Source organism: Centruroides vittatus, unplaced genomic scaffold (genome assembly GCF_030686945.1).
Source record: "Centruroides vittatus isolate TY-2023 unplaced genomic scaffold, ASM3068694v2 contig_458, whole genome shotgun sequence".
Lineage (NCBI taxonomy): Eukaryota > Metazoa > Arthropoda > Arachnida > Scorpiones > Buthidae > Centruroides > Centruroides vittatus.
The window spans coordinates 130,866-150,571 of record NW_027122254.1 but is presented as its reverse complement, the minus strand read 5'-3'; the positions used below and the strand labels follow the sequence as shown (position 1 = coordinate 150,571).

The following is a 19,706-nucleotide window of genomic DNA, read 5'->3' as shown; positions in this document are numbered from 1 at the left end:
CAGCGATTAAAATAATTAATAATGTTAATTACAACTGTAAAATTCATTAAATTACACCTGGAAAAATAATTTTGAGTAATAAAAAAACTGCAAATGGAACTTATGTAGTATTTTTTATTAAGCCATTCACAAAATATTGAGCTCGTCCTCCTCAGGAAGCCATAAAATTTTATTGATAAATTTGTGAAAAACAATAACGACAAACATTTATATCACTTTTGCATCGTGTTTTTACATAAAATCTTAAATTTTTGGTTCTCTCTAAGGTGCCAATCCGTATAATAGCACTGGCACTGGTGGTGGGTACGTATCTGACTAACCACGACCACGTGGAGTCTTCACGTGCCTAGCAAATAAATATGTACTTCTTCTCCATATAATGTGAGCACTTTTTTGAAGTACCCTGTACTTGGGAGAGAAGCACAAGACAACAGAAACACAATGTTTAATGCCATTTGGCCGTTATTAACTATATATAAATGAATATAGAGAAAAGTAATAATATAGAAGTGTAAGTGTATATATATAAACGGCGAATTATCCTTATCCATTGTTTATTTTATATAAAATTTATAATACTTCCTGTTACACAGGAAACCGATCTCGTTTTATCATCGCGTTGACAACGAGACGGTATTTGCTTGATGCAGGGAGTCACACGCGCACATAACGTCCCTGCAAAAGCGTTGGCGTAGCTTCAGACGCTGCGCTTTATCACAAACATGCTGGCAACTATCCTTTCTAGACGTATGACAGCTACACTATTCAACAGGTAAAGCGTTTCACTATGAAGACAACTACGATCGCGCCTCAGCGAACCGAGTGGGTCTCAGAGAAACCTATTAATAATAGTAAGTGTACGAATATTACTGGTGTTAATTATTTTAAGTTAGTTTAATTAACTCTGCTCCATATAAGATTTAACGAAACTTAAAAATTCTATAAAATGGTTTAATTTTCTAAAATATTTTATAGAATAATTTAAAATATTTTCGATTTGAAGCTTATAAAACGTTTAGCACTGGTAAAACGTATTTCAAAAAGTAAATTGAACACACGTGTAAACGTAAAGTTATAATTTATTTACATAAACAGAGATTCACATATACATTTTTTTTTAATTAAATGTAGGAAAAGTTTATTAGTATTCATCAACATTTATGACATGGCATGTAATTAGAACATGAATAATTAATTAATTTATGTGAGTTTGTGCCATAAAATCAGTTTTAACTCAATTAAAAATTAATTAAGTTTATTTATTTAATAATAAATACATTTATTAACAACTTCTTAGTGATTTTATGATGATTTTTTAAAATTTCTCTTATAAAAAAAAAGAACATTTTATAGATAAATTATCTAAAAAATTTAATTAGTAATAGTAAAATTGTAATTTTTTTTTTTTTTTCTGTTTTCAATGGTTGCTATGGAAGTTTTTAGTGCAATATCCTATTCTGAAGAGTAAAGTAAACATGCAGGATGTCAGAGAAATGCATATTATAATATAATAAAAATTTTAATATATTTTTTTATTATTTTATTTATTCTATCTTCAAATATATTATTTTCACTTTCTGATTCATCCTTTCTCCTACTTTTTATCCTTCCCTGGTTCTCTTCCTTTCTTCAGTCTAGACAGTTGAGTAGGCTCCACTCCCTATTAATAATAATAATTATCCATATATTTGCAGATTATTATTAATAATAATTATGGGTTATGGATAAGGATCTCCTAGACTTTTTATATTTATAAAATCCTTAGTATTTTCAGTATACAAGAAAAAGTTCTTGCACTTCTCTTATATAGAGAAGTGCAAGAACTTTATATAATGTGCTTCTCTATCATAAATAATAAATCTTTTAACTCTATATACATACATTTTTGTATAATATAAAGAAATAAAAAATAAATAAATAAAAAGAAATTCTGAATTACTTAATATTTTATATGAAAATTGTAATAATTCATTATAAGAACCTTTTTGCTTATTAAATAAGCATATTCTCATATTTTCTTTGTATTTTTTTAAAATACTGATTTGTGAGAATTTTTAATTATATATTTTTATACAATGAACCATTACAGTAATTGACATCCTTTTCTCATGCATTGTTTGGGTGTTCATTATTTTAAACAATGATGAAGAAGTTATTTACATAATTTTATATACTGTTCTATGTATAACAAAGAATTTTTATATTGTTTTACCATATTATTTGAGCTTTGGAGTACTGATTTATATGATAAACAAGCTGATTCTTATATTGTCTCATAGTATTGAATTTTTATGCACTTTTCTCTATAGTAAACAAGCAAATTTTCCTACTTTTCTTTTTATAGCATTTGAATTCTATATATTTTATATAATAAACACAAAAAGTCTCAGATTTTTTATACACTGAATAAGAAGTTTATACATTTATAAACTTCTTAAGCTTTCATATGTATTGTAAACACTTCATGATGTAGAATCATTCATTACATATAAATGAAGTGTAAGAGCTTTAAGAAATAAATTCACAGTGTATATATATACTTTTCCTGTTATTAAAGTTATTATTTCTTCTATCAGAGAATGGAATGATAAGCACATAAATTTGTGCTGCTTACATTAAAGAAGTAAAAAAATATATTTAAAATTGAATTTCTTCATAACTATTGGAGAAAATACTAGAAAACATATTTATTTACAGAAGAAAAAATTCATTTTAAATTTTAAAATATTTTAATGTAATATTTTCATACATTTTTAAAAGAACTTTATAAACTTATAATCCTTTAATTGGTGTTGGGTCTAGCCTTAGATAATGTAGGTTTTTGTCTTTTTTAGCTCCCTCTTTCTTCCCTAGAGCACTAACAGCATCCTTTTTGCCATTTCCATTGTATGTTCAACTACACCCACAATGGGATGGCTGAACATAGGGATGGGCCCAACATATCCAGGACAAACTGCTCATGAAAAGTTCCTGGGGTTTTTCAACCATCCAAATTTGATCTCTGATCCCCAGAGCAGTAGACTAGTGTCTTAACCATATTGGCCATCCAGCTGTCACTTAGACTTTTGTGTAGGACATCATATTTTTAGAAGAATTAGAAGTGACATTGAGAGGGGAGAGCGGGAAATTTTTCCCCAAGCCTGGAGAAAAATTAGAGGTCCGAAGTATTATTATAAATGCAATGTTAACCACTATTTGTGGTTACCATTACATTTATGCTACTTGTATTATAAACATTTATATAGTTTAATAATGATTAATTTACAATAATTACAATTTTTTATATCTAAATTATTTTTATCATCTGACAGAAAAGTAAAAAAGCTTTTAAAAAAAGTGTCTTTTTTATATAAAAATTAATTGTAAATATTATAAAGGTACAGTATTAAAAAATATTAAAATTAAAAATATTCTTTTACAATAATAATACTCTTAATATTGAAGAAAACTTAATATACTTATATTACATTTCTTTTGCTAGAAATTTCTGTAAATCCTAATTATGTTATGCTTCTAAATAAAAACAAAAACAAAAATAAAGTATCAATTTAAATCGAATTAAATATTGATTGTTATACTTTTATGTAAAAGAAAGAATAAAAGAATGTATTTTTTTTATATTTGTGATGAACACAATAATTGAGTTGGACATGTGTTTAAGGCAGTCTGATTTATGTATTATTAAACGAAAAATTCCTGCATTGAATTTTTTTAAAGGATAATATTTTTTATTTAAAATTCCTTTTATGTAATTCCCTTCGGAAAAAAAATCTTTTCAGAAGTTCTAAAAGCAAAGTTGAAATTTTTTTAAGTAATAAATTATAAAATTCTTTAATATTTAATAATGAATTTTTAGTAATTTTTATTAACTAAATTATTACCAAATTTTTATTTTTCTGATTTTTACCATATGTTCTACTTTAATCTTGCTGTCTTTTTTAAAGATAAGATTTTATTTATTTAATTCTATATTTATAATAATTTTTGACAATTTCATTAAATTTTTGCTTATTAAAAACTGCAAAGTATAAATAATTATACATAAATTTCATTAAATTCAGTAATTTCAAATTAAAAAACACCTGAAGTAAGTATTTCTGTTAGAATAGAAACTATAAAATTCATTATTTACTTATCAGCTGCTGTAAATTAAATAAACCAAATATATTTAATCAAGTGTACAGCGGAATCAATATCAAGGCTACAGGAACAAAAATTCTTGTTAATTTAAAACTTTCACATGGTAGAAAGAAGCTTAAAAAGGTATAAAAATTGTTAATACAGATGCAGAATATTCTCTGTATCCGATAAGATACATATAACGTCATTGCCCTGGTTGATAGTTCATTGATTAAACTAGCCTATCTTCATCTTGAAGGACAACTTCTTAACATACTTTGGTAATAATGGGTATCATGACATATGGTGTAGAAATTTTTCAAGTTTAGATATAAAATATGTAATTAATGCTTATTAAATTTATTCATTATCTATGATGGTTGTATAGAAAGTGATTTTTCTATTTATAATTTATATAATGCTAATTAAAGTCTACATAATATTTATATTTCTGTTATCTGAACTTCATTAAGCATTGATGTAATTCCATATTATCATAACTGTTACTCCATAAAAAGGCATTAATCTTACAAAACAGCCCTAACTCTTAAGCTTTCAGAAATAAAGTTAAATAAAGGAAAACTGTAATTAAATATTTTTATGCTTTTTTTCTAGTTTATTTATGGATAACAATAGGATGTTCGGTTGGTGGGGCTCTCATCTTAGCTCTGTTAATATCATTCTGGTACTATCTGAGAAAAAGACCAAAGATAGAGAAGCCAGTTTCTCCTGTTCCAGAATTAAATTCCAGTTCAGAAATGTATCAGACTAAACTGTAAGTTGGTTTTATTATTTAAAATAAAAAACTTTAAATCAATTAAAATTTATTTAAATTTTTATAAGGAGTTGCTCTTTTCTTAAATACTAATTTGTTAGCTCCTTACGTAATTGATTGGATTACATGAGATAAAAATGTATTAAGAAGATTATGCCTGTCAGAGTGGAAAATTCATTATCAGGAAGAATGGGGAGGGAATGATGATTATAATGAACATATGCCAAAATCACTGACAATATTACAGCTAATCCTTTTATGAGATGTTTAACTCCAGTAGAATGAGAATTGTGTTGAATAATTTATGTAGTTATGTAATTTTCTGAGGCTTATATCTGATTTTACACTAAATTTTCTTCTTTAAAGTCCCAAAGCAATTATATAATTGAAGAATGAGTAAAATTATACAGATAAGACTGTAGAATTTTTATTCTTGATTTACTTGTTTACGCTTGAAAGCTACAATTTAGATTTATAACTTTTCAGTATAATACATGTATAATTTTAAAAATTTGTGTTGTGACTATCTAAATTTTTCTAAGTTAAATCTGATTGTAATCAGTGCACCATACGAAAACATGGCATATATATATATACTTCTGATCTTGTTGAAAATTAAAAGAATTATTCTGCATTAAGATTTTTTTTCATTTGTTATTTTCACTGTATTTTCTAATCATAGAGACTATACAATGAGCACAGTCTAAAATCAAATAGGGTGCAAGGCATCATTCAATTAGTATAGAATGCATCTAACATTGATTTCTATCACAGAAAAAGCATGTAAACAATGTATTATAGGGAACAAAAAAATTGGATTTCAACTTTATTTGTATCACTAAACCAAATTAGATTTCTGTATTTATAAATAAATAAAAGATAACATGTAATTTTTTCACTCCTGTTTTTTCCTTTTTAGTTGTACAAATTTCAAATGTGCATCTAAAAGTTATCAATTAAATTTCTTTTTAATTTAAATTAGTTATTTTTTACAAAATAATTTATTTTACATTGAAAAGAAAATAGTTTTCCTTTATATAAACCATCTTCTTAGATAAAATAATGATTATTTTTTATAAGGGAGGTTTTTTAATCATCTAAAAAAGTTATATTCTCTCTAAAAAATTACTACTAAAATAACTAATTATTAGATAGAATTTTAGCTTATTTTCTTTTTTTTAGATACAAACTTTTTTTATCCAAAAAATCATTATATTTCATCTAAAATCTGGTTTATATTTAATCTAAAAATTTATAAAACTATTTTTAGATGAAACTTAATACTTTTTTACTTAAAAAATAGTTTGTATATCTAAAAATAATTTATTTTAAAATGATTTTTTAAATTTAATCTATAAACAGAATTGTTTGCTTTCTTTACGTTATAAACCAAGTTTTAGGTAGAAGAGAAGTCACTTTTTAGAGATAAAATAAATTCTTTTATCCAAAAATTCTTTTTTCTTCATCTAAAATCTGGTTTACTGAAGGCAAACAATTTTATTTTTCTTTAGATTTTTAAGTGGTTTATTTAGATTTAATCTAAAAAAAAGCTATTCTTGCACTGAAAAAAATTCTATATTTTTTAAAAAAATAGTGTTTATAAATTTATATAATAGACTGCTCAAAGTTAAAATTATCTGTGGTGCTAGTTGCCATGAGTTTTTAATAAAAACTAAATTTTTATAATAATTATTGTAAACAGACAAATCCTTGTTTTTGAGGATAGAGATGACTTATTATTATTATTGTTGTTGTTGTTTAATACTGTAAATGGCAGTAACGAGTAAAATTTTTAAGTTTGACCCCCACTGGAGATATGACCCGTGTATTCGTCACTCCCTTGATCTTTAACCACCAAACTTTAATAGCACCAATGCCCCATGTAAAGAAACAACCCTGCCAAGTTTCAAAATTTTTGGTTCATCTAGTCCTGAGATATAATGCAAAATGCACTCTTGCACAGGCTCGCGCCACATAAAATAAACAAGCAATAGGATGCTCAACTTTCCCGGCAACATTTAAAATTTCGGTGGCGCCATCTGTTATCATATTTTATTTTTAAAAGCTTTTTATATTTTTAACTATTATAAAATAGCAAAAAGCTTAATTTTGAGGGAAGGGATGCGTTTTATAAAAGAAAATTGTAAATAAATTAAAAATTTCAGCTTAAATAATTGCTCGTTTTTTTAAAATTTAAATTCTAATTTTAAAGCTTAATTAAAATGCTTACGTAAATCTGAAGAATTTTTACACTTTAATTATCATTGAAACATTTTTAAAATTAATTTTTGTTAAAAGTCAATATTTAATATAATTTTTTTCATACAGAAAATTGGTTTCGGATTGCAGGGTAAACAGGTTTCCATTTTAGATAAATAAGATTTTAATATATAAATATATATATTTTTTATATGTGATGAAAGTAAATATTCTTTCCACCTTAAAAAAAAAACAAGTTAAGGTCACCTTGTGACAATAAACAGGGAAGAGACGTAGGCGTTGTTATTGTATCGCGTACAACGGTAGTTTGAACTGAGTATCTTCCATCCCCTAATCACATTTTATACGTGTGCGCCTGTGATAAATCCACTCTTTCCTGCTTAATGAATGAGATAATACTCTGATAAAACTAATTAAAATTATGCCATTGAGACTGATTAATTTGCTTTGAATTTTTCGCAGCTCCGTGCAAAACTCTCCACCCACGTTTAGCTCCTCCGGTTCGGAAGATGTTACTGATCCTCTCTTCTTGTATCGTCCACCTTCTAGTAGAAGATCAACACTAGTTCAGTCCGCATCGTTGGATTTACCTTCTCATCCTAGATTGACCTCTGAGTGTGTTCAACCCCGACCTGTACTCTCTAGATGGCACACGATAGGTTCACCTACCTATTTGGGTACCGTTCAACCGGATTTATACAGGTTAATTTTAATTTAATTTATTGTAGAAAATTAGCACGTTTCAAGATGTGTCGCGCTTCACTTCTTAACTTTTTAGTTTTGGCATCGTATCGATTATAATTTTGTTCTCGTCACTTCGAATTTATGACCAAAAGATAAATGTAATTATATACCTTTAATATACTGAGAACGATTGTGAAGTGGCTACTATGACGTGCACCATCGTCACTTGTTGCCTAGGGGATATATATTTTATCCACTTTTTCGGATAATACGAAGCTAATTAAACATACAAAAACAATTGAATAGCCCGAAAGTTAAATATCAAAGCAGATTAAGTTTTTAAATTTTCTTTCCCCCTAGAGTTTCTGATGAAGAAGATACAAATATTCCTCCCTGCATTCATGGAAGGATTTGGTTTACTCTACTCTATAAAGAAGATGAAGAGCAATTAGAAGTCAACATCATTCGAGCTAAATATTTAACAGGTTTGCTTGTATTTTAAATCAATATTTTTCTTATTTTAAAACTTGAAAAAGTAATTTAAAAGTTTTTTTTAAGAAATTAAAGTTTTAGGAGCTTTTAACTTAATGGCATGTTACGATATGCAGAAACACTTATATAATTTTTGGTTCAACATAGTCCTGAGATATAATGCAAAATGCACTCTTGCACAGGCTCGCGCCACATAAAATAAACAAGCAATAGGATGCTCAACTTTCCCGGCAACATTTAAAATTTCGGTGGCGCCATCTGTTATCATATTTTATTTTTAAAAGCTTTTTATATTTTTAACTATTATAAAATAGCAAAAAGCTTAATTTTGAGGGAAGGGATGCGTTTTATAAAAGAAAATTGTAAATAAATTAAAAATTTCAGCTTAAATAATTGCTCAGATATGCTTGGATAAATTTCTGAAATAACGAAGCAGAAATATATTTTAAATGTTTAAATCATCATTATATCTTTAGATACCATTTTAATTTTGTAAGCTACAGCTCATGCTATGAGGAACTTCGATCTAGAGGGTGAGCACGGCGATGTTGCACCCCTTCTGAGTTTTTCCCCCGGGTAAATCCGGGTACCTCGGGTAGTAAAAAATTTCGTAGGGCCTGTTTTTACCTTTCTGTATCTGCTGTCGCATACTAGTGAACTATAGTGAGGCTAATCTGTTAGAGTTTTAAAAGTGTGCTGTATAGTATGGTATAGTATTTCAAGTGCCACCACCGTTCCGAAAATTGGCAATCATCATAGCTAACGTCTCTTTCTGCTCTGAAACTGCAATGATACCATTGTCTTAAGTTGTTCAGCCACGATATTCACCTCTACTTCTACCTTTTATTTTTCCTTAAAATATCACTTGCAATAGATTGTACTTCTTTCCTCTTAGATTTGACCCAGGTACTGAAGTTTTCGTCTTTTCATGCTCAATGTTATTTCTTTATTTTTACCAGTTTGTCTTGTTACCTCCACATTGGTAATTTTATCCGTCCATATTTTCAATATTCTTCTATATATCTATAGTTCAAGAGTCAAGTTTCTTTGAGTTTGCCTTCTTTAATGTCCAGGCTTCTTTTTTTTTCCTATTCCATACTGGAGTATACTGAATACATGGCACCTCACTTAAGTTTAAATCTTTACTGCAAAATACTTTCTTCATTTTGATAAAATTAACTCTTTCTTTTTCTATCCTCACTCTTATTTCTTCTGAGCAATCGTTTGCATTGATCATAGTATCCAAGTAGACATATCTTTGTCCTTTCTCATCTTGTTTATCTTTCAAGTGGTTTTTAACTACAGTTTCATTATTGTTACTGCTGATATCCTTAGTGATTTTCATAAATTTTGTTTTCTTTACATTGAAAGTAAGACCACATTCCTCACTACACTCCACTATTCTGTCCAGCAAGACTAGCAAGATCATTAAGAGATTCTGCCAGCAGGACTGTGTCATCTGCATATCTTACGGTTTTGATGATGTATGGTATAGTATACTAGTAGCTGTTATATGTTGTAAATTAGGACCCACAAATGTATAATCCACTCCTGTTCTTAACTACTCTCGAGCATTCAGTTTGTACTCCGTCTTTACTTCTACACAACCTTCTTAACAATACTTATACCTTCTTTTCAGTTTAAACATAAAAAATACTTTATATTTTTTCGTTTTAACGCTCAACACGAGTTTATTTTTGTGTCCTCCTCTAATCCTCGGCATCCTCCTAATTAGAAACATTACGCCTCGAGCCAACGCCATGTTTTTGCCCATCCTTACCATAAACAGTCTTGAAGTACTGTTTTCTTAGAAGTAGAGAATTTTTATTTTTTAGTATTCTAAGGTCTAAACAACTACTAAAAATTCAAATTTTATTCAGAAACTGTTTACTTCACTTCTCAAAATATAACTTCCATTAAGTGTACTATACGTTTTTCTGTTGAAGATGAAAAATTCATGGAACTGAACATAAATTATTCACTAAAATATAAATATTTTTCGAATAATTTCCATTAATCGATATCATTATATAGTTTATTTATATATTTATAATTTTATATAAAAAAAGAAAACAAAAAATCCACGTGTTTACCACATTTTATTGATTTTGTTTCGTAACTTAAAGCAAATCCTTCAATAATTGAGGATTGTTTCGTGAAGATATTCTTTAAGGGGGAAAAAATTTCGTTAAATATTTAAATTTTTATTTTTAAAATTGTGTTTCTTAGAAAATCTAATTCCCTCGGAAAAAATTTTTTACGTTCGGAATTATCGAACATCTGGTTGTTTGTCCTTTAAAATATGGAATTAATTTTATTTAAACGTAAATTTTATGTATAATTTTGGGTGAAAATGAAGAAAATTATCATTCTGTATGCATGTTTAGGTATGTCTTTGTGTTCTACGCACCTGTGTATTGCATGTGTGTACTTACATTGTGTATGTGTATTATTATTTCGTGATGTTTTCGTGAGTGATGTCATTAATGTGTTCTGTTGTTTTCTTTATATAGTGAACAAGTAAAGTTGAATATCATTTTTAATATTCAACGAGAATATTAATTTATAATTTAGGCCAAATAAGTACTGATTCTCACAAGTCAGTACTGAACGATGCTAAAAATGGGCCGTTGTGGGCAATAGCGGATCCAGAAATTTTCTGAAACACGTGTCTTAATAATAGCGTCTTACATAATTTTTTTATTACTCGAGGTACCAGGATATATTCGAAGAAAACTCTCAGAATGAAGGTTGAAACTGCACCCTACGCACACTCCCTCGATCCGCCCATAATTGTAGATACTGAAAGCAGTAAAAAAAGAAAGGGGGAAAATAAACCATTCTGAATACTAAAAGCTCTCGGAAATAACTGTAAATAACCTGATTTATTGCCAATTCCAGAGGCACTATACAGAGTAGCGCTAAACTGAAGTACAGTACTTAAATGATGAGAATTGTATATAGGCCTAGTTAGGAGGCGTGCACGTACTCTACGTTTGAATTAGTGTCTGAAAGTCATGTGTTTAATGACAAGGTAATTCGCAATGCAAAATCGTAATTCGTTGTTACCGAAGGGTGTGTTGGCACTCTACGAGAATGGTGCTATATCGAGATTTAAATAAAGTATTGATAATTTATATTTAAGTTTTAGATTATTTTATTTGCCGATTTTTTCGTATATAATACGCAAATGTAAATCTTCACATTATAATTGATAGGTAGGGGGTTAAATAATACTCCACGTGATCCTTTCGTAAAACTTTACCTATTACCAGACGAAGAAAATTTCCAGCAGTCCAAAGTGAGGAAACGAACTTTAGCGCCGAAATTTCACGAAATCTTTACATTTCAGGTAAGAAAATTTCATTTCATGTAATATTATTGTAAAAATTAATTGTAAAACATACCTATTATACGAGCATAGATGACCTTTTTCCACGTAGATTCTACTGTTGGCATTGATTCATGTTCTTCATTAATCTTATGTTCCTCTTTCCTCCTGACTTACAGGAGAAAAACAATACCTCTATTGTTGTGTTTGTTAGATACTACTTGAAGGAAATAATTGCTTTAGCGTTACACTGCTGAAGAAATTCATCATATCAGCTATCAAATTCCCAAAATTTGAAGCGGACGAGTTGCGGGGATGACCATAGAATGATTTCTATAGTGGCATGAGATCCTTTCCATCACCATTATTCTGTAATTTTATATTGAGATATTCGAGTTGATTGATTGGTGTCAAGTCCACGATACTCTTTGGCCAAATACTGCTTACAATTCCATGCGTGTCGAATCGGAGAATCGTTCTTCATCCCTTACTCTGTTACTAGACTCGTACGTCAAGTCTACTTGTCGTGGACGAAATTGAGAAGCATCCTTTTGTAATAAAATTCCATATTGAATATGAATGCTCATATTGTACCTTCAGTAAACTATAGAAACGGTTGACTATAATGACATACATGCTTATCATATATATATATACGTATACCCTGGAAGGACTTGGCTGGTGCATATACTCTGGCAGGCCCTGGCATACGCAAGTGCATTGTATGTTCATATGCATTGTATCTTACTAGGACTTAAATTGTGTGGTGTCCTACTAGGGCCTATTAGACTTAAGAAAACCTAATCGGCCATTTTATTTTTTGTGCCTTACTTTTCTTCCTGTTTTTTAACTTATGCACAAGGAGTGGTCAATTTAAAAAGGCCAATAGCAGAACCATTGTTACGAATACAATCAAACGACTGTATAACGAGCTGAGGGGAACGTAAAAAAAAATTGCCGCCGTTTAAACATGGCCGTTATTGGAGGTTCGACTGTAATAAAATATATTACATATTAAATTTTACTGAAATTTCCTAGAATATTCGCTGAATTTATGATTACATGTAGGTGAAAAAAGATGAATTAACCAAAAGAACATTGAGAATTTCCGTGTACGATGTGGATAAACGTAGAGTACGTCACTGCCTCGGTCACGTGATTGTAACTTTATCACGTGTCGACTTGACAACTAACGACGTCTTGTGGAGAGATTTAGAATCTGCATCGCAAGTAAGTTGCAAATTATTTTCAAATTTTGTTTAAATAATTTTTAAGTATTTATTGTATTTTAAATGTTTTTCAGCCTTCTTCTTTAGGTGAAATACAAGTTTCGTTGTCTTGTAACCCATTTAATAGCAGAATAAAAATAACAGTTTGCCGATTGAAAAATATACGAGGAATTGATACTAGCGAAGCAGGTAAATTTTTAGTACTAAAAGAAATTTATTTTAATTATTTAAGTTAATTTTAAAACATATTATAAACATATTATGCGTTTTCTAATTTTAATTTCAATTTTTTCTTTCAAATTTAAAACTCAAAATTACAAGAATTTCTAACAGATGGCGCTGCACGCGAACTACTATATTTTTATATCTAATCTATAAACTATTTGATTTTTTTTTCTTATTAATTTATTTCCTTTGTGTGTCTTAAAATTATTTAAATAAATAAATATATATATATATATATATATATATATCTGCATTTTTCAAATAATTATTAATTATTCTCTTAATAATATGAAGCTGATATCTGTGATAGCAACATTTATCCAATTGTTAGTCTGTAAATCTATGCTTCAAAACTAAACAGAATGCGCCATAAAAATATGCTGTAGGAGCACATAATTGTTAAAAACATGAAAATAAATACTAAAGAATACATTAAGTAGAAATAATTCTTGTTAGACATTTCTGCAACCATTCCATCGGTAATTATGGAGTGGCCACAAATTGCTCTTTCCATTCTCATGCCTGAATTTTTCTTCATATTATTCTGGAATTCATTCATTTTGACAATTTAAAACCATTTAAACACTCCCTAATGAGTGTTTATAGAAGATTAAACTGTTGTCAGGCAGAATTGAGTAATTTCCTCTTTAGTAATGCCTCAAAGCAAATTATCACATTGACTTTGATCATATTGTATTTGCTGAATTTGTCAAGATAATCTTTAATTCAGCGAAATAGAATGTCTCATGCAACAGGATCTAGCACATAGATAATAATTTCATGATTTTGGGAACGTCCACAAACCACATAACCCCTTATTTTATAAATTTTGCCCCTTTTTTCGTCCTGGTGACTCTTTGTAGCCAGGCAAGTCACTCCTACTAAAAAAGTCGGACCCCCCAAATATTCATATATATTTTTAAATTTGAACACCAGGTGGAAGAATAGCGAAAGTTTGCTTACATCTCCCGCTGAACAAACAAAAACGGACGTATAAACATACTAAAAAGACCTCCCTAGGATCAGTTACAAATAACAATTGTAAGAGTTCAAAGTTCGGTGATGTCTGCTACCTCCGGGAACCCTTTGTAGTGGTAGGCATTGACCTACCCCCTACCCTTTCAGTTATGTGGTTTGCGAACGCTCTCCTTGTAAAAATGAGCATAAATCTATTATATAATTAAACTAAAATGTACTTTTTTTTATCATAAAATTGTTCTAAATACTTGTTTATGTATATTTTTTAATTCAGGAATCTACGCTAAAGTTCAACTTCATCACGGGAGGAAAATACTAAAAAGTAAGAAAACGGCACTAAAACACCTGAACTTACCTGGAGGAGAAGTGATTTTTGATGAAACATTCACATTCGCAATCACAGCAAAGTACTTCGATTCATGTCATTTAACTATAACAGTTGTTATAGCCGGTCCAACACCTCTAGTGAAAGATGACCCTCAAGGAAAAGTCGTTCTAGGGCCGTTCCTATACGCTCGAGGAGAACAGTTATTACAATGGCAGGAAATGATTGCAAATCCTCGAAATCCTGTAACAAAGTGGCATAATTTAGAGCCAATCACGTAAGAAAAAACAAATTAAATAGAAGTATTTAGTATTAAAAAAAAAATCGTATAACGATGTCAATCTGTTTGTCTGTACTGTACGTTGTCGTATTCAAGGATGCGATTTACAAAAATTAAATTTTACATAAAAAAAAATAATAATAAATAAAATAAGGAATTTCTAAAATAACTTAAAATATTGGTAACGTGATTCGATACGACGTCACGTGTTTTTCTTTGTAAGTTTCCGGTAACGTGATCTGTCCGTTTCAAAAACCACATGCTACATAAACATTTATGTAAATTACACTAGACACGTGCTGTTATAGCGGAAAGTAGCACGTGACATTCATGCATATTTCGTTGAAATGGATTATATATAAGTTACACAGTGTCATTGTTACGAAATAGACAACTTTATCATGACTCCACGTGTTGTTATTATTATTATTATTGTTGTTGTTTTTTCCACTAAAATGATTATTTAAAATATGTTTATTACCCAATTTTTTAAAATTATTTTAATTTGATAAATAAATACCCTTTAAGAGCTTGAAAATCACTTTATAAAAAGATAAAAAATGTCAAAAAAGTGGAGTTTTTTAAAATATATTTTAACATTTTGAGTAATTAAATACTAAAATATATTTTAAATGTATTGATAGAGCACGTTGAAACGCGCTTATCTAGTTGTATTAATGTCACTTTGCCAGGCAACGCGACCAGATTTCTGTTAGTTACGTGATTCCAGCCGTATTTCGATCACGTGGCCAGCTTTTGCAACGTCAAAAGGGACAAAAAAAATGAACAATTTTTTGTTTGCTTCATTTCAAAATGATAAAACTGATATTAATTTGGATTTGTCATACGATTTATTTATTTAAACAGACCGAAATGTTTTTGATGGTTGTAAATTTGTAAAGTATGTTGCATGAAATGTAAATTAAAAATATTTAAATGCACTTTTTTTAGCTCTCTCCTTATTTTAAATAGCAAATTCGGTTAAAATATTTTTTCTGGCGTATTTAAACATAAATCAAATTATTTTAAACCGGTTTAAATAATTTCTACAATTATAATATATATAAAATACGTTTTTCTTGTGGCGCCATCTATCTGGAAATTTAGAAAATAAATAAATTCTATAATGTATTTATCGATAAAAAAATTATTTATGTAACATTTCCGATAGTAAACGAAGGTCAAACGTGGTAAATTTTTGTCCTAAATACGTATTAATATTATTAAAAGTAATTTATTTTAGAATAAAACATTGAATTTAAGCAAACAGAAAGTTATTTTTTTTTTAATCTGTTATATGTAAACGATGACGTTTTATTCACATGATCGGAGAAGTGTACGCCCCTCGAAACCGTTGTATTTCGCGATTGTTTTAAGTAAAATGTTATCAAATGAGAGGTACGTAATAAATTTAGAAGGAAGAACGGTTATTTTACCAAAATTACTAGGAAAACCCGACGTGTTTACGAAGACACCGTTTCATTTAGAGAAACCAAGGTATAACGCTTGATCCAGGCACCATCGTTTGACCTTTCAACCTAGTAATTTTTTGTTTGTTTTTCCTTTATGAAGATGGATCCCGGACGATGAATCACAGAATTGTCATTTATGTCGCCTAAAATTTAGTCAGTTTAAACGGAAACATCACTGTCGAAATTGTGGACGTGTATTTTGTAATAAATGCTGTTACGAAAAGGTAAGTTGGGGGGATGTTATCTGTGTGATGTCACTCCACTTCACCCCCTCCTTGCGCTTTAATTTTCACTTGCGATTATATGTAACATATGTTGACGTATCCTTCAAAAATTCTTTACAAAAATCAGGATTTTAAAGGGTATTTTGCGAATGAGTTCATAACTATACTACAATTCAGATTATAAATATATCTATTTTTAATGGGGACTCGTAATTATCTTCTAAATTTAAGAGTTGCTGATTATTAAGCTATATTTAGGGGTGGGGCTCGTAATTATATGCCATCTTCCTAAATATAACTTCAGATAATGATGAACCCCTCCTCTATATCCATATTTAGAGGGTGGATTCGTACTATAACTACGTTTAGGGGAGGAGTTTCATCGTCTCTTGGCTATTAATAGTGTTTAAGTGTATATAGAGACTCATAAATTACACTTAGAATTATATTTAAGAAAACTCCACGGAGATGTATGTATATATATATACATACATATATAATTACCTCTAGCTCTAACCTAGTTTTATATTGAATTATATTATTTTTAGGTGTCTCTACCCCAATTTGGGACAGAAGAAATGCAAAAAGTGTGTACAGCATGTCGGCCTATTTCAGAATTAATTGCCAAATCACGCGAACAGCAAGCAGTAAGTTAATAATCTTTTAAATAGTAGTGTATTATTGGATGAATATATCTGAGAGTAGTTATTAAAAATTTATTTATATGAAGAAATGCAAACAAGAAGCTGCAATAGGTTTGGATTCGATGACCAAAAACATCAATAATCTCGTACAAGTGAGTACATTATTTGCGTAGTAAATTACGTTTTAGTATATGGAACGTCATCTTCACAGGTGATAGAATCAGGAGGTGTACAAACGTTAATTTTTCTAGCGGCTCACGACGACGACGTCATCAAGGTATGAAAAATTTGTGTTAATTAATTATAGAAAATACAAGAAATTATTAATTAATCTATCTCAGGAAGCTGTAGCTCAATCACTTAACACGTTAACCCAACAAATGGCTCTGATTCCTCTGTTGAAGATATCGGGTGCAATAAAAGCCTTAAAACAGTAAGAGTTACACACGTACACATAAAAAAATTAATACAAAAATATTAATAATTAATTATTTATTAAGTTTCCTAGCCACATCTCAAGAGAAAGTTAAAATAGTAAACAATTCTCTCAGTGCCTTAGCTTTATTTTGTAAATGTTTTGAAGATAAAGTAACAGGTGTGTTTATTTTATTATATGCACTATCTACAGATACATACTAGGCTGATGATAAATGATGATTACTTTTAGTGCTACAAGAGGGCACCACACAACCGTTGCTAGAATTATTAGAGAATCCTGACACTACGTCTTTATTAGCAGCTAGGATAATATGTTGCCTTGCAGAAAATCCAGATCTTCACCCCATGCTTCTACAGGTATAAATACTTAAAATTTATATATAAAGTAAGCAGCAATACTTTATCATCACTTGTTTTAAATAATAGAATCCGTCTGCATTATACAAGATTTTAAATTCTCTTAAAACCGATGATTTGCAAGTAAGTTATCGTCGTTAGCTTAAGACAAATATATATATATATATATATATATATATATATATATATGATTTATTTATTTAGAAAAAAGAAATTTTAATGAAGATTTTAGCTTATTTATCAACTGGACAAGAGAATTTTCGACTCCGGTTAATTCAAGTAAATTTTTGTTTTAAAACTCACTGTTTGTCAGTTAAAATATCAAATATATGACGTAACAATTAAAATCTAATTTGAATTTTGAAAATTGTGGCGTAACAGTTAAATCTACAAACTGTATTGTCACGTCATAGATATTGCAACAAATTTGAAACAAAAAAAGCATTGTTACGTATGACTTAACAATTAGAGTTATAGATTTAAGTGTTACGTCACAAGGATGTAACAATCTACAAGTTTATTACGCCACGCATGTTACTCTTCAATTTCAGTTTTACGTGTTTTCTTTTTCTTCTTTTCAGGAGGATCAAGTCAATGGTTATCCAATACTCAACGCCTTAAGAGGAGATACAAAAAATACGTCACTTCTCCAAAGTACAGTCTGTTTAATTGGCAATTTAGCAACCATTCTCGGTGATCAGGTATGCTAAAAATCATTTATTTATTTATTTTATGAAAAAACTTAAATTATTTTATTATCTTTGGCAGAATGCTTTACAATCGTATCTAACAGAAGTTGCTAATTTATTAGAAAATTACAGCGAAGGACCTAAAGAACTGGTGTTACAAATAGCAAGAACACTTGCAAACTTTTCTGAATTTCCACCCAGTTCGCTTCTATTAGTGAGTGTTTTCTTACTCCCATTTTTAAATATTTTATCCATGTTTTTTAAAATGTATTATATATACCAGAACAGTCTATAAATCCTGAAAAAGTTGTTCCTTTGATACGTCACTTTTATCAATGATTAACTGACGTAACATAAGGAACAACTCTATTACCTCACACATTTTCTAGAATTTTGCTTTTAAGCCCACGTGTTAATGGTTATTAATACACATTGAAGATTCTAGAAACGAAATTAGACTCTAGAATAATGATTTTTATAAAGTTAAATACATGATTAGAGCTTACTTTGAACAGATAATGTAAATATACTTTTTGTATGAGTGCACGAATTAAAATATGCAGTTTAGTCCATTGTATAACGGGCTAAACTGAATGTAAACAAAGTAGAAATCCCCCATTTAACAGCTTAACGTTTTATTATAGGTACAACGTATACAACCGGTGATTAACATTCTACTACGATCGGAAGTAGAGTCAATTCGAATGCACGCCTGCAGGATAATTGTATCTCTATGGAACACCGAACCTTCCCTGACGTTGAACGAGTTAATGAGGTAAATCGTTTATTTAACATTTAATTTGAAGGAGGAGAGAGTTTGTAACACTTTAAAAAACATCCCTTACAGAAACGGAGTGGATACTTTTCTAGAAGAAATGTTCGCTGTCGATGGAGTTATTAGTGTTTTGATTAATGTTTTTCTCAGGAAAACATCCAGATTATCGTTTCCTCCGTGATGAAAGATCGTTGTTTGTCGAATACGATGCCTCATTAATTCTAGAGAAAATACGTAACTTCGCAGATAATTTTTAAAAAAGACTTTAATGAGGATTGAGAGGAAAAAAATATGCTGCCAACTCGATAATTTCTGTGTTTATAAACACAGAAATTGTCGGTGATAATTATATGAATTTTTAACGCACAGATTAATGTAGATGTTGATGTTTAAGAAAGAAAAATAATTAAAAAAATCATATTTTGAAAGTGTAATTAAGTTGTGTATAG

General features: G+C 29.1%; 2 protein-coding genes across 2 annotated transcripts; both read left to right on the top strand.

Moving 5' to 3' along the window:
* The first annotated feature begins 623 nt into the window (after positions 1–623).
* On the top strand, positions 624–15,070 carry LOC136977389 (synaptotagmin-15-like). Its single transcript, XM_067272849.1, has 8 exons — positions 624–851; positions 4,735–4,894; positions 7,577–7,816; positions 8,159–8,283; positions 11,509–11,642; positions 12,690–12,851; positions 12,925–13,039; positions 14,328–15,070. The coding sequence occupies exons 1-8, from the start codon at positions 788–790 to the stop codon at positions 14,657–14,659; spliced, it is 1,332 nt and encodes a 443-aa protein (XP_067128950.1). The 5' UTR covers positions 624–787; the 3' UTR covers positions 14,660–15,070.
* A 925-nt stretch (positions 15,071–15,995) lies between these two features.
* On the top strand, positions 15,996–19,691 carry LOC136977388 (uncharacterized). Its single transcript, XM_067272848.1, has 14 exons — positions 15,996–16,155; positions 16,231–16,354; positions 16,903–17,001; positions 17,085–17,150; positions 17,210–17,275; positions 17,340–17,431; positions 17,499–17,593; positions 17,666–17,793; positions 17,863–17,916; positions 17,998–18,072; positions 18,375–18,494; positions 18,562–18,696; positions 19,127–19,257; positions 19,330–19,691. The coding sequence occupies exons 1-14, from the start codon at positions 16,040–16,042 to the stop codon at positions 19,436–19,438; spliced, it is 1,410 nt and encodes a 469-aa protein (XP_067128949.1). The 5' UTR covers positions 15,996–16,039; the 3' UTR covers positions 19,439–19,691.
* Positions 19,692–19,706: the final 15 nt, after the last annotated feature.

Coding starts and splice junctions, on each gene's coding strand:
- LOC136977389 (XM_067272849.1), top strand. CDS start 788: ATGAAGACAACTACGATCGCGCCTCAGCGAACCGAGTGGGTCTCAGAG. Junction 8,284..11,508: donor TCGAGCTAAATATTTAACAG/GTTTGCTTGTAT, acceptor TATAATTGATAG/GTAGGGGGTTAAATAATACT. Junction 11,643..12,689: donor ACGAAATCTTTACATTTCAG/GTAAGAAAATTT, acceptor GATTACATGTAG/GTGAAAAAAGATGAATTAAC.
- LOC136977388 (XM_067272848.1), top strand. CDS start 16,040: ATGTTATCAAATGAGAGGTACGTAATAAATTTAGAAGGAAGAACGGTT. Junction 17,151..17,209: donor ACATCAATAATCTCGTACAA/GTGAGTACATTA, acceptor TCATCTTCACAG/GTGATAGAATCAGGAGGTGT. Junction 17,276..17,339: donor ACGACGACGACGTCATCAAG/GTATGAAAAATT, acceptor AATCTATCTCAG/GAAGCTGTAGCTCAATCACT.